This window comes from Sphaerodactylus townsendi, linkage group LG11 (genome assembly GCF_021028975.2).
Source record: "Sphaerodactylus townsendi isolate TG3544 linkage group LG11, MPM_Stown_v2.3, whole genome shotgun sequence".
Lineage (NCBI taxonomy): Eukaryota > Metazoa > Chordata > Lepidosauria > Squamata > Sphaerodactylidae > Sphaerodactylus > Sphaerodactylus townsendi.
Genome location: NC_059435.1, coordinates 38861396 through 38879834, shown reverse-complemented (window position 1 = coordinate 38879834; position 18439 = coordinate 38861396). Strand labels below are relative to the sequence as shown.

General features: G+C 41.3%; 1 protein-coding gene across 3 annotated transcripts in view; it reads left to right on the top strand.

Moving 5' to 3' along the window:
• The window catches only part of PLEKHA8 (pleckstrin homology domain containing A8), a 36542-nt gene that overhangs the window by 6173 nt on the left and 11930 nt on the right, over positions 1–18439 (top strand). Inside the window, exons 2-9 of one of the 3 annotated variants that reach the window (XM_048510965.1) lie at positions 6801–6917; positions 7725–7880; positions 12123–12247; positions 13394–13552; positions 14628–14668; positions 15473–15618; positions 16315–16480; positions 17950–18035. In XM_048510965.1, coding sequence (XP_048366922.1) covers positions 6801–6917; positions 7725–7880; positions 12123–12247; positions 13394–13552; positions 14628–14668; positions 15473–15618; positions 16315–16480; positions 17950–18035 — 996 coding nt within the window. Of the gene's footprint in view, positions 1–6800; positions 6918–7724; positions 7893–12122; positions 12248–13393; positions 13553–14627; positions 14669–15472; positions 15619–16314; positions 16481–17949; positions 18036–18439 lie in introns of all 3 variants that reach the window. The other 2 variants (XM_048510966.1, XM_048510964.1) reach the window with 2 other exon arrangements.

The window sequence follows — 18439 nt, the reverse complement described above, 5'->3', positions numbered from 1 at the left end:
CCATTTAGTTCAGCAGAGTGATCATAAAAACAGAACTTTGTGACACTGGAATACTGTCCACCTTGTAGCAAAATTAGGGCTATCAATTGCATGGGCTGCCCTGTTTTTAGCTGATTCATTTGTTTGATGGTGCAGTGCCTTACTGCATAGTAACAGATGGCCATCCAGCAACAAGGCCCTGCACCACCAAACAACGTACTATTGAACCTGTTTTACATCACTGTTGCCACAAGTCAGACGCTGCACAAAATGCATATGCTACGGTGGATGGGGGCATTTGAGCAATGAAAAAAAAAAGCTGTCTAGAGCCCAAAACAATCTGTTTTGTGTTTATCAGCTTGACAATTCCATGGATTTGGTCACCATTGTTCCCATTTTAATGGTGGAGACGCAAACAGGCAGGGTTGGTTATGCCTCATGATTCCATTTAGTGGTACAGAACTGGATGTATTGAGTGTATAATTCATCATTTTGAGAAGTTGAGTACTAAGGCAGGTTTCAGATTCTCATGGCTGCAGAAATGCATCAAGAAATGAGTGCCTGGTGAAATCTTGGCAGCCAGAGGAGGTGCTGAGCAGGACATCTGTGCTCTGGTAGGAGGACACTTCAGCATACTTTCAATCTTCTTGCAGAGGGAAAAGAAGTAATACGAAGTAAACGTGTGAAGATTGCCTTGATTTATGCACTGGTTCACCCATGCTGAGTTGCCCAGGAGACTTAGGAGACTAGGTCAGTGAGCCTTGGTTGTCCACTAGTGAGTCTTGGTTGTCCACACACTGTTACTCTTTTGCTTCAGATGCCATAATTCCTTTAGTGTCTTCTGCTCTAATGCAAGACCAATCATTTGCTTCTAAATCTGAACGGACAAACTAGGAGTTGTGCATCCTTTCAAAACAGTGACTGCCTATTGTAGTTTGAAACAAAAATCCATAACCGAGTATGAGAGAAGCAGAGGAGAACTTGTTTGTGTAACGCTGTTGCTGTTGTGCCCAGCCTAAGCCAGGGAGTTCTGGACTGATCAGAGACTGGAATTTTGACCTTCTGCACTGTCCTTATGCTGATATCCAATACAAATCTGGTATAGTTCTGTTTTCTGGACAAATGAAGATCGTAGCTTCTTTGGACTGATGAGCACAGGCAACTCATTTATTCTTTATATGCGAGGCACTGCTACAGTATCAACCTCAAGGAGCTGTGAACGCCCACCCAGAGGGAACAAATCTAATTAAAATTCAATTTTAAATTACTGTTAATGAACTAATCAATTAGTGTTTTAAACCTCAGGCGAAACCAAGGAAAGTAATCCTGAAATATAGCCTCATTAGACTGTTGTAGCAAAACAGCAGAAAGGGTGTCCTTAAATTCTGTCAGATTTATCTGTCGGGAAGATCCCGGCTTCTTCAGATGCATTTTATATTAGAAAATCATTAGCATGCTTTGAACGTCATTCTTTCTTCAGAATTTGGGCATCAATAAATGAATTATTAGGGAGTTTGGGTTTTGTTTCGCTTTATATTTTTTTGTTTAGCATTCTGGAAGCTTGGATGATTATACAGCAAATATTGCATTTTTATTTGTTGGGTTCTCATTAGTCAGATTATAAAAGAATGCTTTTTTTTTCCCAAGAGGGTGTCATTTTTTCTTTCACACCATGAAATATTTAAATGAACCCTCAAAACTCTAACAGAGATGAGTTGTATAGCTCTTGGTTGAATACTCGACGTGGTCCGTGGCAGAAAGGTTGTAAATTAGTCGTGTGTCTGAGGGGAGATTCTGTTCCTTTCATAGAAACAAAAGAGTACAGTTACAGTTATTTTTGACCAGAAGCCCCACAATGAATTAGAGGTTTATGCTGACTGAGAGGGTTATGTATTATTTATGTGGTCATTTTTGTGCCCACTGAGGTCTAAAGCAATTAGCTGGCTCTCAATGCGCAGCTTTATGACTGCCTGTCTGAAGTCAACAGTGGTGGGGAAGGTTTATTTGTTATTTCATTTTGGTTTTGGCCTAAAAGCTTAATTTAGCTTTTGAAAATGTATGCTATATCCTCTTCTTCTTTCATTGCCCCACACCTAGTCATGCTTCCCTGTGTAAGAAAAAAAGAAGAAGACTCATTCAAACAGAACCTCTGCTTTGTGGGGTCTGCATGTGCTCCTCTTAAATTGACTGTTAGTGGGTTCGTTATCACTGTGGCCCTGTGAGCTTTGCATTCTTTGCCTGAACTCTTCAGGGTCCTCAGTCCTGGCTTAATGGGCATATTGGCAGATTGGTGTCTGGCTGCATGTCAAAATTCAACTAATTGGTGTACTCTGATGTGTAACCAGACAGCCGATTCTTGTTTGATAGCTTCACGTAGAGATGACTGCCTCTTTTCAGGGGGGGAAATAATGGCAAAGCAAAGGCTAAGAGAACTGGTGTAGTGCCACAGTTAATTACTGGACTGGGGACTAGGGAAGTCCAGGTTCTAGTCTGCCTTCTCTGTGAATCTCAGTGGGAGACCATGAGCACTTTCATTCACTCCCTGTCTGACGTACCTCACAGAGTTATTGTAAGGATAAAATGAAGGCAGGGAGAAATATATAACCCTCTATGAGTATCTTGAAGGAAAGGCAAAATACAGATATCGTAGAGAGACAACAGGATCTAGTGGTTAGAGTATCAAACTGGGATCTGAGAGACCCAGATTTTATCCCCACTCTGTCGTGGAAGTTATCTGGTTGACCTTGAGCTAAGCACACTCTCTTAGCCTACCCTATCTCACAAGATTGTTGTGAGAATAAAGTGGAAGACAGGGAATGCTGTTGTAAGCCACATCTGTTTAGATAGTTAATGCCTGCACTTGGTAATTCCAGCAACATGAACTTGTTCTGGAATTGCTGTTCCTCTGGTGGTGATGGATGGCAGCCATACGATATAGGAGCAAATGTTCTTGGTAGCAGCTGTGGTATAGTGGCTGAAGTGCCAGGCTGGGACTGGAGCCCAATCAAAGATATGTTCACTGTGCAGTAAAGCCCAATATTTTTAGTAAGTTTAGGTCACTGGGAAGTACCCAGAGGCTTACAGCCTCCATTTTTCTGTTAAGATGCATGGATTCTATTCCTCTTTAACACAGAGGTGGGATGCAGCCTATTCGCACCTATTCAGTAGAACCGGTTATTAAAATTTTCTCAGTTCACAGAACCGGTTGTTAATGATTAACTCCTCAAGGGACAAGGGGGTAATCTCTGTCCCTGGGTATAACAAACCTCGTCAAGTGGGAAATGCAAAATCACCCCCCACGGCCCCCTGCAGCCCCCCTTCCCCCATGGCACCCCACCCCACCCCTATTCCCCACCCCATGGTGCCCACCCCCACACACTTACCTTCATTTCAAAGCTAGATGGGAATTGGCAGACAATCCCTAACTTGTCTCTTTTCTGCAGCCGATAGCTTTTGCCCTTAACAAAAATGGCTACAGTAATAGCCAAGTAAAAGGGAACAGCCCCGCCCAGGAATGCCCTTCCCCCAGAATGCCCGGCCACGCCCCCTTTGTGCCCCGCCCAGCCCCATTGGCGCTACGCCACTGTTTGAATCCCACCACCATCGAACCTGTTATTAAAATTTTTGGATCCCACCACTGCTTTAACACACTTAAAATTTATTGATAAAGATGCCCACATTGAAATCTTCTGTAGAAATACTTTTGCATGTATTTTCTAACAATGATTTTGTTTTACTCCCATGAACGTGAGTATTAAACAGTTTGAAGCGGGGAGTGGAGTTTCAGTTCCTATAGACAGTGAAAAAGGTGTAAGGCCTAGTCACTAGTTGTGACTAGGAAAAGGTGAAGAGGAATAGTGGCCACTGAAGAAAGTTTTGGAGCAGTCTGCTTTCTGAAATCCAATTCCTTGATCCATGGAAGTCATGTCTCAGCCTGCTTTGTATCTGTATTTGCCAGGTATAACCAGAATGAGAACCAGAGTTTTGGCTCCTTAAACAAATAAGTTTAGAGTGTCAGGTTGTGAAATGTTGTGCCTGGTATCAATTTTTGTATTTCCCACGGCACACCAGTGTTTGTAGAATACTCACCTGGCAATATAAAACCAGTTACATCTTAGATTTTAGTGGCGTTTTAGTAGAGTTTGGTTTTATGGATGATGATGGCCAAGAGTATGAACAGGGAACGAAATTCATTGTGTCCTGTTATATACTTGGGACACCCAGGGGAAATGCATAGTGTCTCCAGCATGCCGCTGACATTAGGAGCAGACACTTCTGAAGGGAGCTGTCCAGAACTAGGTAGCAGAGCGGTTCAACTAGCAAAGGCTAGAGTTTATCTGAAAACTTATTTAGGGAGCTGATAATCACACCACTTCCTGTATCCAGTGAGGATTTGAGCTTGTGTTTGTTTGTTTTATTCAATTTATTTGTATCCTGCCTTTCTCCCCAGTGGAGACGTAAAACGGCTTGCATCATTCTCCTCTTCTCCGTTTTATCCTCCCAACAACCCTGTAAGATTGGTTAGACTGGGAATGTGTGACTGGCCCAGAGTCATCCAGCTTCAGTGGCATGAGTGAGGATTCAAACCCAGATCTCCAGTCAGTCAGACTTTATTACGGCTAAAGACCAATAAAAGTTATAACAATAAAACCAAACTTTGAACATCAACAATGCAACATAATATGGTGGGCTATAGAGTTGTGTTTTAGGTTATGGGAGCATTTAAAAATCCTATTTAATATACGCTAAAATAGTACACGTAAATTAATTATTTAAATTTATCTTCCATTTGATACTAAAATGTATAATATAATTTTTTTAAAATAATTAAAAATTGTTTATACAAAGTCATATTATTAACTGCATTTTAGCAACCTTTAAGCATAAAATAGATAAAAATTTACAGTACACTACCAACATAAAACCTCAATAGAAGAATTTAAGAGAAGAATATTCCATCCACTTTTGAAACACTCAAATAAAGGAGACAGCATAGCACTAAACAGCACAAAAGGTCCTCTATCCTCCTACCATCCTGATTTTCTAAATTTGGCAGAATTGTGCTACAGCTCTAGAGACCCGTTGGTCTAGGTCAGGGGTAGGGAACCTGCGGCTCTCCAGATGTTCAGGAACTACAATTCCCATCAGCCCCTGCCAGCATGGCCAATTGGCTGATAATCACACCACTTCCTGTGGTCTAGGTACAAGTCAACACTTTCACAGTCCAAAGGGGGGAGTAGAGCAGTGGCCGGGGACAGTGCTTCGGCACTGCTTCCAAAGGGGAAATCAGCAGCATGGGCATCAGAGGAGAGGAAAAAACACTCACCTCTCCTCGGGTACCCCATTCTCCAGAACGACTTACGCCACCTTTTTTGGTGCTGAAGTCTGCACCACTGGATGGGGACATTCCTGAGCAGAAAGTTTGTTGGGAGCCTACTAAAGTCATCTCTGCCTCTGGGAACACCTCCAAAAGTATGGGGATTTGTGGCCTCAGCCATCTTCCATGGCCCCAGCTTCTAGGTTTGGGCACTGTAGTGACTAGCCACCGGCATCAATCCCTCTGCACTAGCATCCATGCCAATTTGTGCAGCAGTGGTGACCTGGATGCCGGAACAACCCTTGTCCCACTTCCAATGCAGCTTCAAACCTCTCCTTGCCCTTTGGATTGCACATTTAGTCACTACACCACTGCAAAGATTCAGCCTAGAGAATGATGTTCCGCTCTTGAGTTAGAATGGAGTGTGTTGCCTCAAGCTGCAGGATGTGTGTTTTTGTTTTTACTTGGTTCAGGTTCTGACTCTACTGCCTTTGTTTCTGGAGTCCTGGGAGAGATTCTGGGGTGCTGAGGATGTATGGGTTCATTCAGAAGACTCTCTTGGCTCTTGAATAAGAAACTTCTGTGTAAAGATGAGTGTCATCCCCTAGACTAGAGACTGGGGGGTGGAGGGAGCCTCAGGTGTAATGGGGACCACAGAGGGCTCCTTAGTCCTTGGGGAGTCTTCCTCTTCTTCTGAGGTGTCTTCTTCCCAAGTCATTGCCGGACCAGGGAAGATTCTTAGTAATGCTTAGTAACAGTAACTACCCCTTTTAAGCTGTCAGTGTGAGTCAGTTTGAAACTAAAATCCCAATGTCCTGAAACAAAAATTATTTCAACGGTCACTTCTTCAGCAGTCACCTAATATCCTCTGCCTTTGAAGAAGAAGAAGAGTTTGGATTTATATCCCCCCTTTCTCTCCTGTAAGGAGATTTAAAGGGACGGACAATCTCCTTTCCCTCCCCCCCCCCCCAAACAAACAGCCTGTGAGGTAGGTGGGGCTGAGAGAGCTCTGAAGAACTGTGACTATCCCAAGGTCACCCAGCTGGCATGGATCACCAGATAAGCCTCCACAGCTCAAGTGGCAGAGCTGGGAATCAACCCCACTTCTCCAGATTAGAGTGCACCTGCTCTAACCACTACACCACGCTGGCTCCTTTCACTTTTAATTTCATCAATAGATGTCTCAGGACTCTGCTTGAAGACATGAGAAGGATCATCATGTTAGTCTATTTCAGCAGGAAAAAAGAACTATCTAATGGAGCGGCAAGGTTTTGCTCCTTAAACATTTGTGCTGGATTAAAATGTTCTGTGTCTTTAAGAGACTACTAGGCTCCTGTTTGTACCCTTGCAGAATTAATAAAAGTGAATTGCAGAGCCCCAGGGCAATTGTGTGACAGGTTTTACTGCAGCAGAATGCTTGCTTTACTATGTGAAAATGGCAGCTTAATGTGTGACAGTTGATCCTGGCTGCTGTTAAAACTATTCCCCCACCTCTGCTTTTCAGGCTGGCAGCCTCGATGGTTCCTTCTTGGAGGAGGGGTGTTGTCCTATTATGACTCACGGGAAGATGCTTGGAAAGGTTGTAAAGGAAGTATCCAGATGGCAGTATGTGAAATTCAAGGTAACTGAGACAGGTTTTTATTTGTTTAAAAAGTTTTTATGTCACCTCGCCATCCAAGTTAGAGTCTCCAAAGTGGCCAGAAATTAAAACAAAGTTTAAAAATGCATGTCTAAAATAATTAAACAAAACAAACAGGAAGGCTGGTCATTGAGAGAATGCCAAACAAAACAGAAATGTCTTTGCCTTCTGGTGAATTTCTGTGATAGAGGGGTAAGATGTATCTCCCTGGAGGGGAGAGGGAATCCCATAATGTTTGTGCCATGGCCCAGAAGATGCTTTCTTGTCTAGCCTCTGATGGTGGGGGTTCCTGAAGCAGCACTCCCGAAGATGACTATAGTGGCCGGATAGGTTCATAAAGGTATAGGCGGTCCTTAAGACGTGATGGCCCCAGGACTTATAAGGTTTCAAAGACACCAGTATTCTGTACTAGTTGTAGATTCCAGGCACTCTTTAATGGCAGCCCCAAGCAGAGTGCATTGCAGTAGTCTAATCTCACTGTTGCTAAGCCATGGACCACAGTGACAAGATCTTTTTGTCCAAGAAGGGTAAAGTTGTTGTAAGGTGCTCTCCATACTTATCCATCAGGCTGCACCATGCTACAAACCTGCTCTTTTAGGCAGAGAGCAACTCCATCCAGATACCTTAGTTCCTGGGTTAATCTTTGCATCCACCAATAGCACCACTATTTTGTTGGACTTGTGGGATAACAGTTCTTGTTTATTAGAACATAACATAAGCCTACATTGTTCTACTGTTTTTCAGGAAAGGAGAAATGTTCTGTATCTGACTTACCTCTGTTGATCTTAGTTCATTCTACAGATAACACACGGATGGATCTTATTATCCCAGGAGAACAGTACTTCTACCTGAAAGCCAGAAATGCAGCTGAAAGGCAAAAGTGGTTGGTTGCCCTAGGAACTGCCAAAGCCTGTCTGACTGACATTAGGACACAGAAGGAGAAAGGCAAGCTCTTTGGTCAGGATGCATCTCCAACACACTTTTCAGCTTCCAAAAACAGTGGCATTAGTTTGAATTTCCATTGTCTTCTCTCAGTTGTCCAACTTGGAAATACCAATCATCAAACAAAAATAGACATATTATGTAATACTTTGATAATGTGAAAGGAAACGCAAACCGGGGAACCTCACCCCCAGAGATGACTTGCAAAAGGAAAACAAGGAAGTAAATGTTATAACACCAATTTTTAGTGATCAATATTATTAACCAGTATTACATTCATTCAAAACATTAATACTTATCGCATAATCTGTACTCATCCCGTTCCATCCATTCATAAATCCGAACAAGCTTTTCATGAATGACCTGCAAAACTGGGAATTGCTGAATGAAACAAGCCAGTATTTAAAGTGGCGGAGGGATGGAATTTGGCCACCGTAGCTGCTCTGGTGGATGAAATCACAGTTTATATCCAAATAGACACCTGGCAAAAACAAATCATATCGGCTGCAGCAAATTCCTATGTCGGAAACTTCTTTGTAGTCCGAGCTGTAACCGCTTGTATATATATTTGACTCAGCAATGAATCCGCTGCTTAAATATCGATGATGAGCAATGCGGTCCAAGTCGCAGCTTTTACTAGATGCAGTCCATTCAAAGACGAGTATTGCGGTCTAAGCCGCAATTTCAGATACATGTACACAAATGTGCAGTGTTCAATTAGTCAGCATCGCACCGGTAACAAGCAAAACGCTTTGCGCTGAAAACGTTTTCGATTCTTCATCAGTATCTCGATTAAAGAGGTCCCCAGATGCCATACGATGCAGTTTACCACTTAACAGTTCCCATCTGCCATAGACCTTATCCAGGGCTTCATAAGAATCCTCCTATCCTTTCAAATGTCTGCCCTCCTGGAACTGAATTTATGAGTAATCTTGGTTTGATACTGGATTGTAATACAATGTAATATATTCTGAATAATTATAAAAACCTATATAACACAATTTAATAAACATGGTTTCATATACACTTTTGCACACATAATTATATATTATACAATCCAAACTAAGCCAAGATTCCTCTATAGTCATTAGAGAGGCAGACAAGGGAGGAGGGATTAAAATATGGTTCAGGAACGATCTGTAATGGTTATATCATTCTTGGCCTACTCTTTCTCATATCTGCACATGATCAACCAATGCAACGTTGATCGTAGAGGACATATTCCCTAGGCATTCCATTTAAGATTACTGTTAAACGCCAGGCTGTGCTTATTGCGATGCTGACTCAATTGCAACACTGAGTCCAATCATTTGTGTACATGTATTCGAAATTGGCGGCTTCAGACCGCAATACTGCCTTGAATGGACTGCATCTAGTATAAGTTGCAATTTGGACCAGATTGCTCATCAGCTCTATATTTAAGCAGCGGATCTCATTGGTTGAGTCAAATATATATATACAAGCGGGTTACAGCTCGGACCATGTACAAAGCAGTTTCCGACATAGGAATCCTTGGCTGCAGCCGATAAGGATTTGTTTTTTGCCCACAGGTGTTCTATTTGATATAGAACTGTGATCTCTCATCCACCATTGTGAGCAGCTACGGTGAAGCTAAATTCCATCCCTCCGCCACTTTTAAATACTCATTGGTTTGTTTCTATTCAGCAATTCCTCTAGTTTTGCAGGTCATCTAAACATGAAAAGCTTGTTCGGATTTATGAATGGATGGAACGGGATGAGTACAGATTATGCGATAAGTATTAATGTTTTGAATGAATGTAATACTGGTTAATAATATTGATCACTAAAAATTGGTGTTATAACATTTACTTCCTTGTTTTCCTTTTGCAAGTCATCTCTGGGGGTGAGGTTCCCCGGTTTGCGTTTCCTTTCGGATCTCTATACTTGCTTTCGATACTTTGATAATGTGTTTTGCTGCTCAAGCATAAGCGCAATGGCTGCATTCAGAGGTAACAACAAACTATGGTTTATCACTACATGAATGAACCCTGGAAGTTCTGTACTATCTTACCTGTATTCCCTCCTGCCATTGACATGATCTGATAACTGAAGATTTCTGGTTTGTAGCTATGGTTCATTTATTACTTGCAGATCAGGGTTCCAGTTCAGATGTATTGACAAACTATGGTTTGTTGCAAACTAGAAAAACTTCTCCGGGTCCATACAAGGGGAAGGGAGTGCATAAACTTGAGAGACAGTGTTGTATAATGATTAGCGTTTCAGTCTAGAATCTGGGAGATCCGTAGTCAGATTTCCACTCTGCCCCTGAAACTCGCTGTGTGATCTTGGGCCAGTCGCACACACTCAGCCTGACTTAGCTCACAAAATTATTGTGAGGATAAAATAGAGAGGAGGAGTAAGCCATTTTGAGTCCCCTCTGGTTAAAAGCAGGATATAAATTAAATAAATAAAGCTGACAGCACTCAAGGCTTGTTCTTCTAATGACACACCCTGACTTATAGGCTGTATGAATGTATTTGTTAATTAATTAGTTGAATAATACAACCCAGGAGTAAAAAAGTAAGAACGAGTCTTGGAATTAGTTCACTGCAAAAATCCAGCTCTAGGGAAAAGTGAAGGGAGAAAATAGGAGATGATGTATTTGTTAAGTAAAATAATGGAGCAAATGAGTGTTTTAAATTTGAACAAAAAAAATGACCATGAACCATGACTGCGTATCAATCTAAATTGACCCAAAATTAATCCTGTTTAATGTAAAAAGGCTAGATATATTTGGATGAATAATCTCTATATATTTTCTGATTTCTTTAAGTTTCTTTGGGAGCCATTGGTGGGATATATGTTGTAAAACAAAGTAAAAATAAAAACAATTAAGTAAAACATAGGCGGTTCAATCCAAAGGTGGGGGTAGAGTGGCGGTCAGGAATGGTGCTGCGGTGCTGCCTTCAAAAAGGCAGTCAGCGGTGTTGACATCAGGGCAGAAGGAGAAAAACCTCTTCTCTCCCAATGAATCCCATTTTGGGGCGTAACTTATGCCATCCTTTTTGGTGATGTAAAGTCTGTGCTGTTCCAAGGCCAAAGCTACACTGGGAGCCGACTAAAGCCAGCTCCACCTGTGCGAAAGCCCCCAGAACACTCCCCTCCATGCAGGCTGACTCTATGCAGGCTCCAGTGACCTCTGCACCGGTATCCCTGCCACTTTGCACCGTGCTGTTGGCAATGGCACCAGTGCAGGAATCACACAGCTTCCATTACAGCTTCACCCTCCTCTGTCTTTGGAGTGAACGGATATCTTTTGAACTCCTAGAGATCTGTCTTTAGTTTTCTGAGAAGATTCAAGTAATAGTTTTAGCTTTTGTTTTAGCTTTATAAATTATATTGTTGGTTTTTATAGAACTTGTATTATATTCATTTTATTGTAAGCAACGTCAGGAACCTAATCGTCAGTAGAAGTGTGGGTGGTATATTTATGAAATTAATAAAACAAAAGTGACCTATTATCAAACACGAGAAAAAAATTAGGAGCCCTCTTCCATATTCCCTACTTGTACAGGCATTTCAAGTCTATAATATTTAAAATTTGGAACTTGGCTCTCTTCATAGTTTTGCACCATCAACAACTGGTCTAACAGACTGGATCTGAGGGAGAACCAATAGCAGCAGAATTGCGGAGAGTGTGTGTGTGTGTGTGTGTGTGTGTGTGTGTGTGTGTGTGTGTGTGTGTGTGTGTGTGTGTGTATTATAGATGAAATAAATGGCTAATCTTCTAAATTGGGGTCTGCAATGTGGTGCTCATGAGCACCATGATGCCTGCCGACACCTTTTATGGTGCCCCCCAAGTGTCTTTAGGACATGGGTAGGACCAAGTAGGGCTTATGCACAGCAAGGCTACTGATTGGCCAGTGAAGATTTGATTGGCTGTTCAGATTTTTTAAAAAAATGTTTATTTGGCAGCAGCTGCCACAGCACAAGGATCTACATTGTGTTTCTGAAGTTAAGGTGTGGCAGTCATTTTGTGGCTGGCACTATCTCCTGCAGATTCCATTTTGTGGCAGCCATTTTATTGCTGTTCCCACCATGCCATGTCAGAATTCCAAATGTGCCTACATGTTCAAAAAGGTTGGGGGCCCCTGTTATAAATAGTATATATTTTGAATCATGCCCATGTATATTTGACAGTTGGAAGTATACTGTTCAATTTAGAAAATTTCTAAAATTGTTTTAACTAGATATGTTTGATTTTGTGTTTATATGTGTCTTTAGAATTTACAGAAAACACTCAAGTATTGAAAAAAAGAATGGCAGAACTTAGACTATATTGTGACCTCCTTGTTCAGCAAGTGGATAAAACTAAGGAAATGGGCTTATCTGGTGTATCAGAATCTGAGGTAAATCTGATTTGGATGAAGGTCAGGTAGAGTTTCTATATCTTTGTGTCAGTGACAATAATGCCATTGGGCTAATTTGTAGAAGGAAACTTTTCCTTGTTCTGTTGCACTGTGTAACCTATAATCCTGTGCATTATTAACAGGCTTCATTCCTTCTGACAAGATTTGTAGTATGATCTGGGTATAAATTGTCAACACCTAGCCAGGAAGGGCACATGGGCAGCCCAATCCAGAGGCCCGGCAGGCAAGAGCCTTTAGAAGCAGCTTGATATGGAGAACATAGGCAGGTCCATCTTTTCCTGTCACCACAACAGTATGATGGGTACTCTTAAACCTCCTGTCATGGATTAAAAACCCAGTAACCATTCTGGGGTGAGTGGTTCAAGTATAGGTCAGTGAGAGCCCTATGGGAGGCTGCGTTTTTTGTGGTACTCCTCCCATTATGATTCAGTGGGTGAAAAGTGACTCTTATTATATTTCCAGTAGGATGTAATGATATGTGCATTGGCGATGTATTTGTGTAAGGTGTTACTGTTTCCTTTCAAGCAAGAGAGTGGATCTTGGTATAATAAGAGAAGCCTTAAAACAACATACATTCTTTAACCTAAGCTACCTTCCATTCTTGTCTCCTCTACTCTTTCCTGCTGCCTAAATAAATATGAGAAAGGCAAATAGCGCAGTTAACTCCCTGATGGTTAAAACCATCAAAGTTCCACACCCTAAGTCGTCTTGTGGCTGATCCAGAAATTGTTCCCAGATGGCCTCAAGCAAGTCTAGATAATGAGGCCCCTGCTGGGCCCACTGAATACTTTGATGATGCTTTTCCAACCATTTATCTATTGGCCAACTCGCTTCCAAAGATCTTGCTGAGGAAAGAATGGCATGTATTGTAATAGACACAGGGGGTAAGACTGGACAGCTGCTGCCATTCAGAATACGCAATACTGATCCTGACAGACCAATGGTCTGATTCAGTATAAGGCAGCTTGCTGTGTTGGTGTAATGTTGTCTGTGTGACTTAAGTATTTCTTTGTTGAAAATAAGAAAACTTGGTATTAGAGTGTTATTAATTCAGTAACAGTGGTTGAGGCAGGCTTGTTATCCTGGGAACTAGCTGATGTTGGGCATGGTCTTCTGATCTTTCAGAATGGAATTGATATGGGAGCATTGCTGACATCCACATGTACCACATTTTTGAAGACTCTTGAAGAATGTATGCAGATTGCCAACGCAGCCTTCTCTTCGGAATTGTTGCAGGTAGTGCCGTCTGGGTCTCCGCCCTTGGCTGCTCTCAAATCAAACAAGGTAGCGATATGTGACGAATATGTGATCAGTTTGGGTGCTATGGTAAATGAGGACATTTTGGTCCTGCCTAGTTTTGGATACTTTGCCAGCAAAAGGGTGTGTGGACATAATGTCCTTCAGCCTGTGGTTGGGAAAATATTTTACAAAACTGCAGCAAGGCTATTTGTGAAATGTCCAGTCCATGAGCCACCTTTTATAAATGGAAACAAAGTGGTTTAGATCTAACAATCTGCGAGTTATTCTAGCTAGAAAGTTGCAGGATTGCTACCTCCATCTTTCTACTGCAACTTCTTACGTCCCTCAAGTTGTTCCTGAAAGTTGGCAGATCCTCTGGAGCCACCCGAAGAACTGAACTGCCACAGAAGGGGAGAATCTGCAAAAGAAATTCAGGATTCCCCTCTGTGGAAGTATAAGTAGCTTCAGCTTGTGCAAGACCTCCTTTGGAGTGAAGCATGAAAGAGTGAAGGACTGATGCAAATGAGTTCCTAAAGAAAAATGAAAATCCATCAAGATAAACATGAAATTTCCCCAAACCAGTTAGTGTTGTAGAGATCTTCTCTCTCTGAAATGATGTTATTTTCTCTGGAGCAAGGCTGCTTGAGTAGCAGAAGGGAATTATAGCCTAGACTTTTTATCTCATATTTCCTTTTCAGATCAAGCTGGCCTACAAGTTGTTATTAATGTGTATGTACCATTAACATGAATGTCACCTGTTCTTAGCTTAAGGCACATTGTATTTATTTATTTATTATTTGCTTACATTTAATTTTGTAGACTTTTGTTTCAGTCCTTACTGAAGTTACACAGAATTCTAAGGCCCATAGAAGCCGGTGGGCTTAAAAGGATGCAACTCTGCTTAGGGTTTCACCATTAAGGTTGCCATGCTTAGGTTCTGATGAAAATATCATCGATGCCTGCCGGCTTTCATACAAGGATTGTGTTTTTAATTCCTCCACATTCCTTAAATATACATGAAGACAGCTTTGAGCTGTCATATATATATGAAGACAGGCTTTGTGTGTCCACAATGAAACCTGAAGCAACAGAACATCAACATATTCTCTTTTTCTTGCAGCTAAAACCTCCCGGCATAACTGGTCACACTATATCAGAAAGGTAAAATACTCTTTTCTTCTTCATTTGTTGATATCATTTTTTACCGGTTGAATGCAGGTCTATGTCGCTGTTGGAAAGCCACAGGCAGACATTTGAATCTGAAAACTGCCTTTCCCCAATTCTTTAGTCTCTTCAAGGATTTTTCAATAGATGCAAACCCATTCTGAATTGATTTCCATTGTCAGTGGTGCCAGTGAGCAACTTTAAGTTCAGTATTCTTGTTTTAGTGGTTTGGGATTGCATTTTTAAAATTTAATGCATGCTTTATAAAGAGAGTTCATCATGTGTCTGGCTTCTCAAAAATAGAAAATGGTTTTGTCATTTCATGTTGAAGTGAAGGAGAATTTGTAAAGCAGCTGGAGCTGCACTCTTAAAGTTCGTTTTAAAAGCTGAATTACCACCACTGTTTAATTGGTATTTTAAGGCGGAATTTGTGAACAACTAGTCACAAAGATTTTTGTTTTTAAAGGTGAGGCAGTGTGGTGGACCAGGTTGTTACTCCGCTGTATAGCTTTGTATAGCCTTCCAGCACACAGTACCCCTTAGGCCCCTTCCGCACATGCAGAATAATGCACTTTCAATTGTTTGCAAGGGGGTTTTGCAATTCCACACAATAAATTCCAGCTGCAGAGAGCATTAAAAGTGCATTATTCTGCATGTGTGGAAGGTACCTTAGGAAAATGGTGATGCTGGCCCATTGTATAATGTTATGTAGTTTTCAATTCTAGATGATTGACCATTGGAATGTTACCCTTATTGGTAAAATTGATTTTTTTCTTTCTTTTTGTTTTTTTTTCCTCCCAGGCAGATGGAACTGAAACACTGCGAAAATGGATCTATATATGCAAACTCTAACCTTCATGAGCAAACCTTGATCGATAACTGGATGCCTGTACTCCAGGAAACAGATGAGATGAACTGTGAAGTGAATGCTGAGGAGAATTTGACAGGTAATGCACACAGAGTTGTTACTTAGAATTATAAGGAAAGAGAAGTGCAACTAAACACTGTCTAAACGTTTTTACTGGAGAGTCTTACAATCTTTTTATTTCAAATGCTTCTATCCTGCCTTCCTCTCAACAAGTTATATCCAATCAGCTTCTAATGAGTCACACGACAAAAGACGTGAGACTACAATAAAAGCAATGATAAAAATCTCTCACAAGTGAAAAAGTCCCAAGCAGAAAAGGTCTCAATCCTTTCCCCAGGCAGACACTTTTATTCTGCCTCGAGCACAGGAGACGTGCAGCTGGTCCGACTTAGCCTTGACTGGAACAGGACATCCATAAGGGAGAAAGTCCTTGTAATGCCAGAGTCATAGGTGTAGGTGGCGCTAAGCAATTATAATCTAAATAAGAAGAAACAGACTGTGTCAATCAAACTGAACTGTACACCTGTCATCTCATAAGGCAGTTACCCGTCTCAGCTCTTCTTCGTCACCAAGCCGTATACACAGGCAGAGACAGTATTTGGCCACACCTTCCAGTTTTGCCCCTCAGATGCTCTACATGTCAGAGAAGCAGGTAAATGTCCAATGATAGGCCTGCCTGAGATGCAGGATCTGAACTGTGTGGGAAACCTGAAAGAAGTAAACACAATAGGTTTTAACCAATAGGTTTCATTCAGTATCTCCTGTACCATTTCAGTCCAAGATGGAATTGGTAAAGATGGGGAGAATGAAGTGCTGCCAAAAGAGGAGAATCATGACGGTGAATCTTTCCAGCCCGAGATCAGTTCTGCAACCCAGTCAACATTGTTGCATACGGCAGGAGAAGACAACATTCCTACTTTCTTTAGTGTCATGAACTATAGGTAATGTGCCACTTGTATGTATAAAACAGAGTGTGAAGAACTTTAATCAACATTATTCAGGCCAGGGAAGGATCAGTTTACTCTAATAATACACCAGGCAAACATGTATATAGGTATCACACCAGTTTCTTGATGCAGCACTTGGAAAAGCAGATGCTTTGTGATCATGGGAGGTTACTGCAATCCAGTGTGGAATAGTGATTAGCGTTTTGACTAGGATCTGAGAAACCCAGATTTGAATCTCCCAGTTCACATGTCAGCATTTTTTTATATGCATGTACAGCTGGATATACCCAGCATTGTTTTCATGCACAGAAATAGTACAGCATGAACTGGCTCTGAACCTATGGTCTGTTAGCATGATCCAGTTATCAAACAATAGCAGGAAATGAAAGTCAACAATATGTAAATGAACTTTTGGTTCAAAGATAGGCAATCTGTCTGACCCAAGTGCCAGAAAAAAAAAAGAAAACGTCACAGGAAGATGCTAATGTTCCAACAAACCAGAGGTGGGAGGAGAGATTCTATGACTTGAGCACACATGCGCAAAGGAAGTTAGGTGTCAGAGGTGCTACCAGGATCTCAGAGATTCACCTTGGGCACACCCGGTAGTCTTGAGAGGGGATGTCGACCATAAGCTTGGCCTGTTGACATGGCTGGTCCCAACAATGCTGCCAATGACATGGTTTCTTGGGCCGAGCTCTGGCCCAGGATGCCAAACACAATGGTCTAGTGTGCTGTGATGGCACATATGCCAACGATTGCCTGCTCCAATTTAACTTACCTTGGCATAAATCTTTTTGCTTGAACCAAACTTTGTAGCATAAAAATGAAGATATTCTCTGAGAACTGATGTGATGTGTACTCTTGACTAGAAAAGCAAGAGCTAAATAATGATAGCTTGTGATGGCATGTCACCAAACCCAAAATTTGCCCACCTTCCGTAAAACTTGGATATCTGCCAGACAATGACAGCACAATATTATCTACAAGAAATTTGAGCACAACAGAGCATAAGTATTTCTATATTTACTGTTGTGAATGTTCAGTTTGCCAAACCTTTAAAGTGTAAATCAAAAAATCCTTACAGCACCTGAAAGGATCTTTGCCACTCCTTTGCCACTCCTTTGCCACTGACCATTTCCACGTTCTGTCTTTTGGGGATAAGATCAGTCATATACCTGACTTTCAGGACAGGGAAATTGTAAGAGGACCAATCTGGATCAGACCTGTGTGGTTCTCTTGAATTGAGTTCTCAGGGGGACCTTGCAGCTAGCAAGTTCTGTGGCAGTCACCTGGTAAATTTAATGTGTGCATTACATTCACCACTGTGTATATATATATTTCTATTGACCAAAGTTTTATTTCATGCATGTGATGAAATGGGCTCTAGCCTCCAAAACCTTATGCTTCAGCATGCTAGCCATTAAGATACCACATAATATTTTCTTTGTATTCTTGCCCCAAAGATTCAGTGATATTGACCTTTCGGAGGATGGTGGCATACCCACAGAAGAATTTCTACAATCTTGTTATGCAATAGTTCCAGTCTTGGGTATGTGATTACCAGTTTTCTGAATGACAAAATGAAACCTCTTAGTTGATCAAGTAGAAGTTAATACTTTAGCCTTGTTGCTTTTTTTTTCTTTTTGAATATATAGCATGTTGTTTGGAATCTGAACTTGGATTTTCTGAACTCTACTTTTATACCATTTGCCAAACTACTGTGGGTCTAAAACACTTTCAGATTATTTAAGCTCTGAGGTCTTCTTCAAGGAGGGGATGGGTTTACCTTCTTGGGTTGGTGAAATATCTTAAATCAGCTCTGGAGTCAGGCTTCTGTTTGGGTTTGCTAAATAACCATGTCTTTATTGCTTCTCACTCCCAATTTGGTCATTGATGGGTACAAGAAAATAAACTTTGGATCATTAAATCTCTGTACATTTTATGAGAGGTTGG